Below are 15,495 nucleotides of genomic sequence, written 5' to 3'. Positions count from 1 at the left end.
ACATGGCAACAATATACAAGTCATTGAGGCTCAAGAGCTCCAGTGAGGATATGAAAACAGTCCTGGTAAAAGGAGCTTAACGTCCGAGGCAAATAAGTCTGTAGAAAGGCTGTCCGTCCCCCGTCCCCCGTCCCCCGTCCCCCCCCACCTGTGATGAGCTGCTGTAATGATAACTCTATTGTGAGCCACTACAGTAGTCACATGGCCAGTGGATCAGTCTTTCTTTGTTTTCGTGGAATGGCATAATTATGCATTCTCAGCATGAAATCCCCTTCAATTATATCCATAACATTAGACTTACTGTAATAATACAAGTGGGATTATGCTTTACAACAACCCTGCAATGTACTGAACATTACTTTCAATTTGTACGGCAAACAACATGACTTTATATAAAGATTGCATTTTACAGTGTATGCAAAAACCTGAAGGTAAATATAGCATTTACACAATGTCAAGGAAAATATACATACGGCTGTTTGTAGCAGTGTACCAATTAACAAAATATCCCTTTTATATTACATTTTGGTGATAGCAAAAATAAAAAAATCTCACCCAGTGTCCACTATAGGAACTTGACAACGATTGATTGTGCAGTACAAAATCGAATTCCATGACAAAAAGTGAAAAATGGCAGAGTAAGGCACATAACGTCTGCATGATTGTCCCATGGCTGTCAACAGAAAGTAAGCATTGCTGCAAGATAGTCCTTAGACACAAACAAACACAACAGGGCTCACGAACCGGAACCCAAGCTCTGAAACTTCTCCCGCAGGTTCCTCACGATCCTACTCTCCGTCTTCTTGTTCCCGTGCGGGGCTGCGGGCCTCTTGAAGACGCCGTGCTGGGCTTCCTTGAGACAGACATCACTTCCTGCGGTCGTCCCTTCCTTGACCTTGTGTTGGGCGGGCAGTGTCCCGTGGCCGGGCCTCACCGGGTCCTGGAGGTTCTGCAGCTCGTGGAGGGGCCGGCTGGCCGCCGCCGGCACGCTGTCCAGGGAGCCCCACCTGCACAGCAGGCGGGGCCCCGGCCGGGACCCCCCGCCCTCCCTCGTGGGACTCCCCCTCCGCTGCGCCCCCCCGCCCCACTGGCCCTCGGCCGAGTCCCAAGGCGGACGAGGAGTTAGAGGTTGTGTGGGTGTAGGGCTCCATGGCGGCCTCCCCTGCCCGCCGGTGCAGAGCTCCAGCATCCTCTCTGGGACCGAGCAGCTGCGGCCCACCGGCGGCGGGCCGGTGTACCTGGAGCACAGCTGGTGCACGTCGGGCCAGTGGAAGGGCTCCGAGTCCATGGGGCTGCTGGGGAGGCTGGGGGCATGGGAGGGGGAGGAGGGCGAGGACACGGCCTGAGGGGTGGTGGCCCTGGAGCTGGGCCCCGGGGATGGGTCGGCGGGTGGGGTCGGGGGTTCATCGACGGCGTTTACCTGATCGCAAGTGTTCAAGGGATAGGTCAGGGTGTGTTCACCTGCATTCAAACGCAGGGGGAGAAACCACATGCAACGAAAAGACAGAACAAAGACACAGTTGGACATTGCCCTCCACGGAATATCTATGGCTGTGTTGTTACACACGTAAATGTGCATGATAGGTGCATTAGAGATGCCAAAACGGTAGCTCCTCCTTTGGTAAACTCTTACTTACCGTTTTCCCAGGATGGCATGCTCTCCTCGTGGACAGCGGGCATGCTCTTGAGGCCGTGTGCGTTTTCAGAGTCTCGGTTCCTCGGCCTGATTAAAGGCCTGTTGTTCTTGATGCGCTGGCTGTACTGTCGTGCCAGCTGGAACACCTTGTTCTTCACCTTCCCCATGTCCTGCAGGATCTGGTCGTCCTCCACGCCCGATCGGAGGCTAATGATCCTGGGCAGCGGGGCGCGGGCCACCCTGCCGTTCCCACCGCACCGGGGAGCTGTACTCAGCCAGGGGTCCTCCGCGTACTCACCCTCACTTCCTGTGAGGGGTGACGTGGTCGCCGATGTGGAAGAGTGTTCAGAGAGAAGCTCCGCTTCACATTCCTCCAATATGTGCAATGTTCGTTCCCTGGTGCATCCGCCCAGCGTGTCTGACCTCATGTGGCCGGAGATCCGACTCTCTGATCCAGGAATGGGACGAATCTCCTCGTCGCTCGGATCGATGACGGGCAGCTCCTCGGGGCAACCGTTCATCCCCAGCTCCATGTCGTTCCACATCTTGAGCATGTCCGAGGACGGTCTGAAGCCGCCGTCGTCGGCCGCCGAGACGTCGCTGACGCTCGGAGGCAAGGGTCTGGCCTCGACCGACCTCTGGCGTTGGGGTTTAGCGGCGGGCTCGGCGCCGGGCTTCTTCTCCAAGCCCGGGAGGTCGAACACGGCCCAGGACGTGGGCCGGCTGGGGGAGGAGCCCTTCCTGTGCACGGGGGTGGGGTCGGCCCGCGGGGTGCTGTTGAGCTGTTTGCTCAGGTGCCTGACCAGCCCGGCCGGGATGTAGGAGAGGCTCTCCCGCCGCTTGATGCCGGCGCTGGCGTCCTGGTTCTCGTAGTACCTCCTGATCTTGTGGATGAGCAGGCGGTCCTGCTTGGAGAGCGTGGACCGGCGCTCCACGTCGTCCAGGGAGTCCTCCGGCGGCGCCGCTTCCTGCGCGGCGGGCGTGACGGGTCGGCTGGCCTCGGCAGCCTGCCGCGGCTCTGGGGACGCGTTGTCCGACGTGTCCGCCTCTTCCTCCCGGAGCTCCGAGCAAAAGGAGGATTCGTCCGGGGGCCGGGGGCCCTCCGGCGGGGGCGAGGGCCCAGCCGAGTGTTGAGGGTCCTCTGATGCGACCAAACTGCTCCTCCTGCACCCGCTGCTGGTGAGGTGCTCGGCGATCACGCCGGCCCCATCCGACACCGACGGAGGCAGGATGCTCTCGCGCCCGACGGGCATCTCCTCGTCTTCCTCTGAGTATTCCCCGAAGCTCAGAGTGCTGCTGTCTCCGGGCTGGAGGAGACAAGAGCCGTCGCTCTCCGCCGCCGTCTCCTCTCCATTCTCCATAGACACCTCTAGGTGTTCTTGGATGTCGGGGACAGGATCCGGGTTCTCCGCCGACAGAGGGGCGGAGGTGGGAGACTCGGGTAAGTGGGAGTGGTTCACCTCCATGAGCATGCTGTCCACCTCCGGTTCCTCCTCACGATGTGGAGAGGAGGGCTCCTCCACCTTTACCTGAGGAATGGCATTGGAAATGATCTGTAAGAAGCATCAAGTGTTCTGCACATGCTATTCAGCAGGATGGATCATGCATACAATATAAAAAATGTGGAATTCGGAAGCCAGTTAAATAAATACCTCCTACTATGAAGAGTATGGCAACAATTAAAAGAGACATTCTGAGTAAATGAAGCTTTATCATGAGACATCAACAAGTTAGATACATTCATCTACACTTTCAATGAGCCAAGTCATGGTTTTGTTTTTTATATACATAAGGACCCTCAAAAAGGACAACTAAACAGGGTTTATTATATACATATAATTATATACATGCACAAAGGTTTTCCAACAGTTATTTTCGTTCCAGATGTTTGGTGGGTTCTCGTATGAGATACGAGTGCGTGTTCTGGTATGAGGTATGTTTGTGTGTGCTTTTGCGTGCATGTGTTCTGGAATGAGGTGTGCGTGGGTGTGCGTTCTGGTATGAGCTATGCGTGTCCTAGTATGAGGTGTGCGTGCGTGTGTGCGTGATCTGGTATGAGGCGTATGTGCTTGTGTGTGTGTTCTGGAACAGTTTCAAACAGCAGGCTTGAGAAAATAATCATACCCCTAATTCATTTAAGGAATGCCTATGCTACAGGGAAAGTATTTTGACAAGATTTATGAGAACAAGGTCCTGCACCCGAACATCAAGCCCAGCCTTTCCCCGTGGATGTACTGACCCCTGGCCAACACCCAGCATCAGGGCCGTTTTCATCTTTCACAGCCTAACTCAAGTAATTAATATACCAAGGACCAACACAGCCTGCGGGGTTGTTTTGACAAAGATAGGCTCTGAAGGGATACATTAACAAGGCTTTGTTTAATCACAGGAACTTCCGCTCCCTACTATAAAGCCTGCATTCAGAGGAATCAGAGGGATACGGTAGTTTAGGAATAATATCACACCAGCAGGATGTCCTCTAATGTAGACACAGCATTTAACCCGGACGAGAAACTGCACAACCTTAAAGGCACACTAATTACTAATTAGGCAATGTGTGTTACCAATTAAAAAAACGTCTTATGATTCTTAATGCAACACGTGCCAACAGACCAGCCTACGAGATCATTGGCAGTTTTTTTTTTTTTTAGGGAGAAATATTAACATGAAAACAACGAGAGGAGGTAAAGTACCTGGGCATAGTGAACGTCGTCCTCCGCCTTCTCACTGGGTACATCCTGAGTGGAGGTCTCCAGCACGTCGCCCGTGCGAGAGTCCTGCTCTTCTGCCGCATCCATGTTCTCAGCATCCATGTTCTGGACATCCTGGAAGAGCGAAGACACCAGATGAAGGAACAGCGCTGCAGGACGTACCAAAGGCTCCCTTAAGGTATTCTTTTTTAAATGCGTTCAAAATTGCATTTGACGATAACTGTGTATGTGATGTTGGCGATCAAAGCAAAACTGTATTACATGCATTCGAAAAAACAAGGAATAATACAATCCCCCTTGATAAAGTCATTTTTTTAAATGAAAACAAAAAAAGGGAAATATGATTAGTAAATGCGATTATCAAAGGCCACAGCACTGGCCATTAGAATAATTGTTTAATTAGATGGTGACATTAACCTTTGAAGTCAAACATGTTTGTGGGAGCACATTAGGCCACAGCTTCTAATGCAAACACTCATATGCATCCAATAACATTGGTGAGGGTTTCACATTGGACTGGAACTGGAACTAACCATGCACAAGACGCCACTCATCGCTATCATCTTTACTAATTTATACATGCATCAAAACACCAACCCATGCCCCGGACTACAGAAAACACTCAAACTGGCGCTCTGTACAGGCATGGCAGAGGTCATCCGAGAGCCACCCCACCGTGGACAGAACCCACTCTGGGAGAGTGTCCGCCACACATGCACTAGCGGCGGGATGAGTACGTTTTGTGGGAGCATGACACGTGCACGGCGGCCATGGTAGTGAGGGTTAGTGGGCCGGTGGAATGGAGCAGGAAAGGGGAAACCCGTGGGTGGCAGAGAGCCTCACCGTTGTGAAGGGAGCAGAAAGCAAAGCCCTCGCCCTATAGTGCCAGCAGGAGATGGCTGCCATCATGGAGCTCGCAAAGTCGGCTACCTGGTCGTCTCCCATCAGTATATCCTCCTTGTAACAATCCCCCTCTTCTCCTCCTCCACCACCACCTCCACCTCCTCCTCCCGCTGACGCTGCGCCTTCTCCGCCAGCCCTCGCTCGCTGGGCGCTGAGCCCAGTTTAGGATCAACGTCACTAGGACACAGCTGCTCCAGAGAGTGCCTTTTGGGGCTGTGCTCCTCAACATCCTCCTCCTCCACACCAGGGCCCTCAGCCTGGGGCTCGCCTACACTGGAGGCCAGCGTACTGACACTAGAAGCAGGCTGCAGGGAGCACAAGTCCCCGAGCAGGGTGCCCTCACTGTCTGCGTGCTGTAGCGTGAAGTCAGATGTGTTATTGCAAGGTGCAGAGCTACTGTAGCCATACTCTGATTTTGACTGCAAGGCATGGACGATATAAAAAATTAGGAATACGATGCTGAACATAGGTTGAGAAACTATAATACGATACATCACAAGTTAAACTAAACCACCGATTTTCTACTGATTGTTGGGCCCTCATAAATATTTCTTTAACAGACGAGCAAAAAAGGAATACTTAGGGAACAGAAAAGAAAGCCATTTGCATTGTTATTTGGTAAAGCTTGTGTGTGCACAAAATGTTTTTACATGTCGTTGAAGCATATCCCCTTTAACACATTGAGTATATTCTTTTTCTTCACTATACAATCCTACAAAAACATTATATACATATTGAGAGGCTTACCTTCAAAAATGCTGTACAGCAGGCACAGTTAACAGAGGAGGGAGAGAGGGAGACAGAGATAAAGAATGTCAGCAACATGGCCACCCTAGGAAACACAGTACAGTGCACCCTGTAATGTTGTGAGACAGATCCCATTCACAGCTAGCATTAAAAATTCATATCCAGTGACCTTATGAGATAGGATTTTGCTTCCCTGCAAAGTCTGTGTAGGGGCTATGGACCCAACCCCCCTTTATGCTTAATGTTTGCCATAATGCTTGGCACAATCAAGGGCTTGTACCGACATTGACTTTAGCGATATTCTATAAATGTATGCGTAGTTAATGGCCGCGCATTGAGACGAGTGTTAATACTCAACTGCTGTGGCTCATAGGTGTGGAACTGATAACAGGAGGCACGTCTCAGCGTTCACACCTGTGTTTCCATCCTCTTGATCGGATTATTGGGGATGTGTTTTAAAGCTCAAGATAAACGCCTGCCCTCGGCATACCAGGCCTCAGATTAATGATGCATGATTCATTCATGACACTCCCTAACGAGCAGTTATCCCGAGCGGATAATTTGTCAATTTGTAATTAGATCAAAAGCAACTCGACTTTTTATTTTCTTTCTTGCCATCTTCTTAACTGTTCATGATGTAATTAGGCAGAACATGATGACCCACCGTGACTGCTTTACCACGACTAGGGTGGAGGGGGCCATTACCCATGATGCAATGAGGCAGAACATGATGATCCACGACTGCCTAAACACGACTAGGGTGAGGGGGGGGGGGGGGGGGGGGGGTCATTGGGTTGGCTTGAAATGGATCTGGCTGAGAGCACCGTGGGGGAGAGATGAGGGGTTGTGGTTTCTTTCCATAATGGCCAATTAGAAAAGACGAGAGCAGGGAGAGTTGAGGATCAGAGGCTGACGCTGGATTGGACGATTGAAAAGAGCTTGTGTATGACAAAGCCTTTCACCCATGTCGCATATAATTAACTTCATTATGGGTGAGGCCAGCAGCAGTGGGAGTGCGTGGGAGTCCCTTTTGATCATTTGGTTTTTGTGAAAGGGCTCTCCGAATCAGAAGGTGCACCTTTATCATTGAAAGGTTAGGAGCATTCAGAGTCACCGAACAGATACCGGCAATGATGATCATTTTCTGGCTCAGCAGGTGAACGGGTCCATCGAGGCCCGTCTCATGCAAATCAATGCGCATTCAATATGTCCATAAGTCTTGAAAATCGAATGAATTCTCAAAATATATCAGGATCCACCCACCTTTTGTGCTCCTCACGATTTGCTTAGCAGGCTCTGAAAAAAAAAAAAAGAATCGAGATGATCGATCAAATCACAGTTCATGGCATCGATACCACAGTGTGCATCTTGTAGAATTGGATGGTGTGTGTGTGTGTGTGTGTGTGTGTGTGTGTGTGTGTGTGTGTGTGTGTGTGTGTGTGTGTGTGTGTGTGTGTGTGTGTGTGTGTGTGTGTGTGTGTGTGTGTGTGTGCGCCCTGCTCACCTGATCTTCTGCGCTCCGGTCTCCCCGCGACCGCGAAGTCGTCCGCCTGGTAGGACCCCACTTTATTCTGCCTCTCAGGGCTGTAGCGGTACCTCCCAGCACCTACACACACACACACACACACACACACACACACACACACACACACGAGGAAGACCACCGACTTTTAGTCCCGGCCTTACGACGCCACACCTCCAATTAAGAGGTCAAATTTCCCCCTCCCCTCCAAAGATAAATGTTCTGGAGAAATACCAGGTACCCGTAATAGCATTTCACAATTTGTCCTGGAAAAACTAATCATTCTACATTGGGACGCTGGTTGCATTTTTCCGGTTGCCACGGCAACGGTTGAACCGGCAGCTTCCGCATCAGAGATCAGTAGATTTGCTCGGAGCACTCACACACGGAATCCATTTCCAGGAACGTTTCTTGGGCCTTGAAGAAAGAGAGAGAGAGGGAGAGAGAAAGAGACGTTTTTTGGGGGGGGGCTTTGGTTGCCAGGCAATAATAAATCCAAGCGTCAGTGGAATTGAATTGTTGTTTAGGCCGTTGTTTACCGTCTTTGGAATGGTGTTGTGGTTCTCCAGAATGAGCCTCCTGATGTGGCTTGCCCAGAGGCGCTTCTCCTCCACGGACTTGGCCTGAAACAAGCGTTCCGTTTCAGACAGCTCACTGACACCGGCCATAGAACGCAGACGTGATGTCGACGTGAACCCGACACTAACTCGGACGGTTATCCGTTTGACGTGAACGCAACGCAACAGTCATTTCCTCTCAATTAACTCATGGCCCGTTGAACATTAAAGGAAACAGTCACACACACTGCTAATAGGAAAGCAGTAGGAAATGCGGCTCTTCATGCAATTCACAGAGAGACGAAGAAGTGGACGAAGAAGAGGAAGAGAGAGAGACATGAGGAGGAGCATCTGTGGGTGTAGCAGCTGCATGGGGGGGCCACCGCGGTTTGTTTTTGACGTGTCCCATTACCTGCACAGTGTGGAGCTGCTTGGGGTGCTTGAAGTGGATGACGCTGAAGGTCAGGGGGTCCTTAGCGCTGTCCAGCAGCATCAGGGTGGAGCACTGCGGGCAGAACGGAGGCCCCGTCATCAGGGGGGGGGGGGGTGCAGAAACAGAGGCCTGGGGAACCCTTCAATGTTTCTGTCTTTTATTTAGGAGACGTGTCGAGGAATGTATTTGGATTAAGCTCTTTTGTTTTTGGCACACATTCCTTTGACCAGTTACAATAGTGTACTCCCTCGACAGTCAACTGCACACGCCATGATTAAGGCAGGGGTGCGCAGTGGATGGAATAGAGACACATCCTCAGAAACGTCATTGAGTCGCAGAAGAACCCCAGCGAGTGTGGTCGGTCGGCAACCCGCTCCCCTTACCGAGATGTCGATCTTGTAGACGTAGTGCTCCCCTCTCTTCTTGGTAATGAGCAGCGTCCTCTGGAACAGGAAGAGGGTCCGGCTGTTCTTGGCTCCCGGCACATGAAAGCTCCCCTCCAGCACCAGCTCTCCGTAGGTGGTGAGGTCCGTGCCCTTCCAGTTGATCAGAAGAGACTGGATCTCCTGGACACAGTGCATGGAGAGAGGGACAGGGGGGGGGGGAAACACAGTATGTGACCCAAGCGCTCACTGCAGATAGTTGTGTAGTGATCATTTGGAGGGGAAAAAAAACGGAAAAATGATGGATTCAAATAATGAAAGGTGAGTCGCATATCGGATTGAATGGCATTAGTTTAGGGTAATAATAAAATACATGAGTGAAGGTGAACTGAAAGATGTATATTTATCGATGAAGAGGACTGACCTCATGCTACACAATGAATACATTATTACAAACGGTCCAGATTTTCACTTCAGCATGCGGTGGACAAGATACCAGTTGTCGTGAAAGATTTAACTCAATACCATTCAAAAGCGAACCCGGGAAGGTGTATGGATTGGACCTTTTCCTTTCGACTCAGAGAGGGGAGGGGTGAAGAGATCAGATGTGTGTCGTGGGTTGACCGGCCCTCCAATCAACAGATGTCCTTCAGATGGCCCTTCACAAGCTGTCAATTGTTGTATACCCCCCCCCCCCCCGTGTGTGTGTGTGTGTGTGTGTGTGTGTGTGTGTGTGTGTGTGTGTGTGTGTGTGTGTGTGTGTGTGTGTGTGTGTGTGTCTCTAACCTGCAGTCGGACTGCGTGCTCATGCTTCCTCTTCATATCATTGATGTACCAGGCCACGCCGGTCATGGTGTCGATGGCCTCCTGGATGACCTCGTAGCCAATCTCCTCGGGGTCATAGTGCCGGGCGATTTCCTGTCGAGGGAGAAGGCATGGGATCAAGCCTTGGGGATCATGGACCTTGGGAAGCATGCCGCTGGCAAACAAACGGACCGATCTAGGGCTACTTTGAGGGGAACGCCGGGGCTGCAGAGGTTAAAGATGTGGATGTCTGGGGAGGGGAACAGAGGCAGGGGCAGGGAGGCAGGGACAGCCATACCTCCAGCAGCAGGTGGTACTTGAGGATTCGCTGGACCGGCTTGAGCAGGTAGGAGCCGAGGGGGAGCGAGCGCTTCAGGGAGGCCTGGCGGTCCCTGAAGAACTTCGCCAGGGTCTTGCTCCTCATGCAGTCCGTGAGGGCCACCACGGAGCTGGAGGACAACCAATCGGATCAATGCGTTGAGTGATGTCACAACATCGTTTGGCAGAAGCATGAATGAAACCCTCTTTAGGTTCTTGGGTTGAGTTCAAAAGAGTGGCTTGGTGAAACACTGTACTACTTACTTGGGGTAGTTGGTGCAGTACTGTGTGTAGATTACAAAGTATTCACTCTGGGAACAGAAGGCAGAAGAACAGATCGATCGTGGCCCTTTCCTTGCAGACACTTAAGAGACAGTACATAAATCGTCACGAGAGACGCAGAGAACGAGGGAGTTAAAAAAAGACTGGAGTGGAGATAGCCAGAACGAAGAAAATAAGTAAAGCAAGAATGAAAGAAGAACGAAAGAAAGACGACGAGATGAACTAGCAGTTTAGTTTCAGTTTATTTGGTCACGGTACAAGGAAATGTGTTTCAGAAAAACAGGTCAGCTCAGCAGTAAGAGTACTGGTCGCAATAACGGCACTGGTCATACAAGGATAAAATACGGTAAACCTAATTTTCACGTATGAAAGGGACGCACTAAATGTAACACAATGTAACATTATGAATCAGTCCTTGTACAACAACAGCAGAAGTTCAACCGTGGGATGGAAAGGGAGGGAGGAGATGGGGAAACATTGAACATCTGCTCACCTTGTCAACAAAACACCTGGCGATGGCCACTGGATCGTTCTCACAGAGGTCCAAGGACTGCAGCAGCTCACTAACATACACAGAGAGGAGAGAGATATTGCTTCAGTACCTCACAGACGGGGAAGCCTTTGTGTCCACAACGAATAGGCTTAGAGAGGGAGAAGGACAGAGAAAGTGCAAAGAAACGATGAGAATTACAAAAAAGGTAAATATGGAGGCCAAAATTGTTTGGCGATATTGTTGTTGTTTTGTTGGTCAGAGTCCAAGCATTCGTACATTCTATTTATAATTTAATAATTGTTTTGGCATTAGGGAAATGTACTTCAGATGCTGTGGGCAGTGGCTTATGTGGAGTTATACAAGCTCTCCTTGTTGCAGAGAGCAGGGAGTCTCTAAGCCAATTCTGGCAGGAAATAGGGAGGAACAAGATTTGGATACCAAACCAAATGCAAAGACCGACGGACACACACACACACACACACACACACACACACACACACACACACACACACACACACACACACACACACACACACACACACACACACACACACACACACACACACACACACACTACAGATAAGACCATAATCACAATATAATTCATTCATCTGTGCTCTGTTGGTGAGCCATGAATCAATCAGATAGAAGGACAGCGTTCTAGCCGAGGCCAGACCTAGTGGGGCCTTGCGGGGGGGGGGAACAAGGTTAACTCTGGAGGAGAGTCGATATGAAATACACGGGAGCGCAAGGGGGGGAGGAGCCAGGAGCGCCACGCCACAACACAGCACAGCGGCTTTCAAAATAAAAGCGTCCGCACTACAACAAGGGAAACACCAAACTCCAAACACAAGTCGGTCAACATCCAGGAACTTCCATCAAAATAATATTTGATGTCTGTGATGCTTGACTGGGTCGTAGGTAGCATAGAACCACAACTGACGTCGTCAATATTGGTTCTTGCAGCTGGAATGTGTTTGTGGTGCCAATAGTTATGGTTGGTCCTCTACAAGAAACCTCACCCGTCGTGTCAAATATTAACCGAATAACTGTAGAGCTGATAGACAAATCCCCAGCCAGTAGGTTCATGTTTGGACTTTGACTGCAAACAAGTGCTTTTTCTGCGCGTGTGTGTGCGCGTTGTCTGCTATAGCACCTGTGTGGCTGCATTGGCCATGGTATAAACATGACATTTTGAATATGTTACGTGATCGCATTGAAAACATAGGAAGACCATTGAAATGACAAACTGACCTATATGGTGGTGGCAAATTCACACTACAAACTACAACCTTGATCACTCCCTCAACCTTTAACCTATCTCTGATAGACAAACACAGAAGTAGGCGGTATCGTGTCCTCAATCAACACCGCAGTCGAGAAAATACAAGTGTGTTATGGTCCCATTATCGAGCAGACATTGAGGCTATTGAATGGAGGCTAAACAAGGCTAACCTGAGCCTCAACAGGGTTATGCCATTGAGCCAGCACATAGCGGGTAAAGTTCTGTTTTGAGTCGTTAGGAGCCCCACCAAGGTGAGGATCTCAGTCTGCCAAAGTGCGCCTACATGAACACATGTAGTGCGCCTCCGAGACATGGTCTCGGAGGCGCTTCACCAGAGTCCAGCTGGATCCGGGAGGCTACCTGGGGGGGGAGGGGCTAATGATGTGAGTCTCCTGTGACTATTACATTTTTTATATTTTTAATAACACAGAACCTACACTGCTCTGCTCTCCCCAGGTAAGAGAAGGAAGAGGTCAATTAAAGAGGATCTAATTAAATGGCACCTGCATGCATTTTTTTATCACCAACGGTGTATAAGAGGGAAAACCGAATGCATCACTACAAATTAAATGGATAATGTTCGGTGACTGCTTTCAATTACGACGGACGTTATTGAATAAAAAGTGGTGAATATTGATCCATTCCAACAAATGTAATTGTCAGTAGGCTTGTAAGAGTATATGAGTGCATAAGCAGGTTGCTGACTTCCGTCAGACAGGCAGGCGACGTTCAACTCCTCCTTGTTATGTGGACGCAAATTCACAAAGCAATTGTTTCGTTCTCTTAGGAAACAGAAACCACAGCTGTAACTTGGCGAGTTTCTGTTTGTTTAGGTTACATGGCCACCCCTTCACCCCCCCCCCCCCCACACCCACTCACACACACCCACACGTGTAACATACCTGTTGAACACATAGATATCGTCTATGTTTCCGAAGAGGGCACAGACTTGCTCTGGGAGTATGGGAAGGTCTCCTGCGTCGATGATCTGAGCCAAATAATCCTGAAAGAAACAGGTAAAAAAGAATGCTTAGAAAAATCATACACCGAAGTTTTTCAGTTAATGCACTCAATGGTCATATTCAATTTCAAGTGCTTCCCACTAGAGGGTGCAGTTGCACAAAGAAAACACTGCTTCCTTGTACCTTGCGATATTTTCCATTACATCTAATGGACCACCCAATATTGGACATGACCTGTTAGAATTGATGGTGCGCACACTATTTAATAACTGGGGGTTTCCAGTGTGATTGTTCTTTAATGGTTATCTTAAGACGATCGCACATTTATTTATATATACTTTTCTTTGTTTTAAAGATATTTCACCAGTGACCGTGGACTAGTCTAGACCTATTTATCCAGACTACTACGGTCAGGATAGCACCTCCCGAAACCAGTACACCCCAGGCAATCCATCCAAAAGCAGAAACTCAGAATAGAGGGCCGGGCACAGATGTGGACGTTGACACTGCCTGCCGTCCAATCACACGCTGGCGTGCCCGACCAAACCACTCAGACTAAGTACAGAGCGGGACGGACGCACGGGAGGCAAACACGCTGACAAACAAACCAGTAAACAACCGTGTACACAAACCCTGTGCCCTCCTGGTAGGGGCGCTATAGACATTGTTCTTGAGCGCATAGACACACACGCTGCAGACTAAGTAGGGTCATCCCTTCACACTGGACGCCTAAAGCGGGAGTCCAGTGTGAGCATTCCAGTGCAGTGAGGCCAATGCTGACGTGCGTTAGACAGGCTGTCTCCTGAATCCATGTAACACACACACACACACACACACACACACTACACACACACACACACACACACACACAACCACCACACACACACACAGCACACCACACACACACACCACACACACACACACACACACACACACACACACACACACAAAAGGAAGCGCAGAGTGTGTTGACGACCGGACCTTCCGGTGGTCGCACCATGAACTCCACTCAAGTTCATGGTTGGGTTCTGGTGTGGCCGTGGCCTGGTGTGAAACACAGCTCAAGTAACAAATGAAGAGGGCGTGGCCAATCGGGATATGAGGAAGCGCCGCTTCCGAGAATGCAGGGAGCGGCGCGCGGCTTTGGGGTGTGTCCAGACCAGGTGTTTGCGTTTGCAGAGGACGTGTGAGAGCAACCGAAGCGGAACAAATGTCGCACCGTTACAGCACACGTGTGTGGGCACGGGTGTGTGTGTGTGGGGGGGGGGGGGGAGCCATGGCCCTGATACGGTGGCCCTCAAGGCCCCGCTGGCGGGGATCCGCGGAGCCACACTTTACACGTCAACGTTGAGTAAAAGAGGGCCCGTTTCACAACGGCACACACCCTTAAATAAGATGGCGTTAGTGGTGTGGAGTGTGCGCGTGCCGGCCTGCGTGTGCACATCTGCCGGCGAGGGCCTTGTTAAAATTCCTGACACGAATGAGAACGAGTAAATGTGGCCGACATGGCATTCCCAGACTGCAGTTTAAAACTTTAGTTTAAAAAGAGCTGCTCCCCTCGTCATCTGGGTTGCTTCTCCCGTTGGCGTTGGGGATAAAGATGTGTGTGTTGGCCGGGGCGGGGGGGGGGGGGGGGGGGGGGGGGTCCGAGGGTCCCGGCCAAGGAGGTGCAGCTCCTCTTGTTACCCATATGGAGTTAGCAGTCCTGGGAGAAGCTGTGAGCATCTTGTCAAGAGTGTGTGGGACCTGAGTGTGAGTGTGAGTGCTCGCTGTGTGTCTGACACACAGTGAGCACTAACACTCAGTCACACTGACGCCAGCAGCTCAGTCCCTCACAAGCAGACGGAGCGAGGAGCCTGCTAATAAACCAGGGTGGTGGTAGTGTGACAGCAGCACAGAGGCCTTTGGGGCTGGCAGGGGACCAGAGATGGTGTCAAGAGGTAGCATCACGTCGAGAGCATTTGACATCAACTCCAAGACGGAGGCGTGAGCGGCGGTGTAGCCCGTGGTTCCCCTGAACCTCTCGGTCGTTAGGACCTGCTTTGTGTCTCCGCTTTGAAGTCCAAACATGAGCCGTTCCCCAGCCCAGACCACGGCCTGTGTTTGTCACGGCGCCGTAAATATTTAGACGCAGATAACGTAAACCGCTCTTTGGCATACTTTTGAGTTATTTTCCGAATTATAGGCCCTTAAGAGCTCTGCCGAGCTTAAGCCAGTCATCTTTTTATTTTCTGTGGCCAAATTCCAGAAAGACAATCGCCCCGTAACAAAGAGCAGCAGACGCCGAGTCCTATGAGAAGACTGAGTGAAATCACAGACGCACACACACACACACACACACTGCTAATATACCCCTGAATACGTAAAGCAGGCGGCGAAAGCCAACGCCATATAGAATTTCCTAGAATGTCCATGTATTGGGTTGCATTCCCTGCATGTATGCAAACCATCTGTCGGGT

At 50.5% G+C, this 15,495-nt stretch overlaps 1 protein-coding gene across 1 annotated transcript in view; it reads right to left on the bottom strand.

Moving 5' to 3' along the window:
* Positions 1 to 154: 154 nt before the first annotated feature.
* Positions 155 to 15,495, bottom strand: part of LOC130382788 (pleckstrin homology domain-containing family G member 3) — a 33,168-nt gene continuing 17,827 nt past the window's right edge. Inside the window, 17 exon segments of the mRNA XM_056590690.1 lie at positions 155 to 1,461; positions 1,638 to 3,165; positions 4,330 to 4,461; positions 5,191 to 5,339; positions 5,342 to 5,603; positions 5,998 to 6,008; positions 7,261 to 7,293; positions 7,502 to 7,603; positions 7,903 to 7,936; positions 8,059 to 8,142; positions 8,489 to 8,581; positions 8,893 to 9,075; positions 9,679 to 9,810; positions 9,995 to 10,145; positions 10,279 to 10,325; positions 10,790 to 10,859; positions 12,977 to 13,077. Of these exon segments, the coding sequence (XP_056446665.1) occupies positions 737 to 1,461; positions 1,638 to 3,165; positions 4,330 to 4,461; positions 5,191 to 5,339; positions 5,342 to 5,603; positions 5,998 to 6,008; positions 7,261 to 7,293; positions 7,502 to 7,603; positions 7,903 to 7,936; positions 8,059 to 8,142; positions 8,489 to 8,581; positions 8,893 to 9,075; positions 9,679 to 9,810; positions 9,995 to 10,145; positions 10,279 to 10,325; positions 10,790 to 10,859; positions 12,977 to 13,077 (3,837 nt within the window). The 3' untranslated portion in view covers positions 155 to 736.

The sequence above is a fragment of the Gadus chalcogrammus genome, chromosome 5, assembly GCF_026213295.1.
Source record: "Gadus chalcogrammus isolate NIFS_2021 chromosome 5, NIFS_Gcha_1.0, whole genome shotgun sequence".
Classification (NCBI taxonomy): Eukaryota; Metazoa; Chordata; class Actinopteri; order Gadiformes; family Gadidae; genus Gadus; species Gadus chalcogrammus.
The sequence above is the reverse complement of the archived record's forward strand: the minus strand, read 5'-3'. Positions and strand labels throughout refer to the sequence as shown.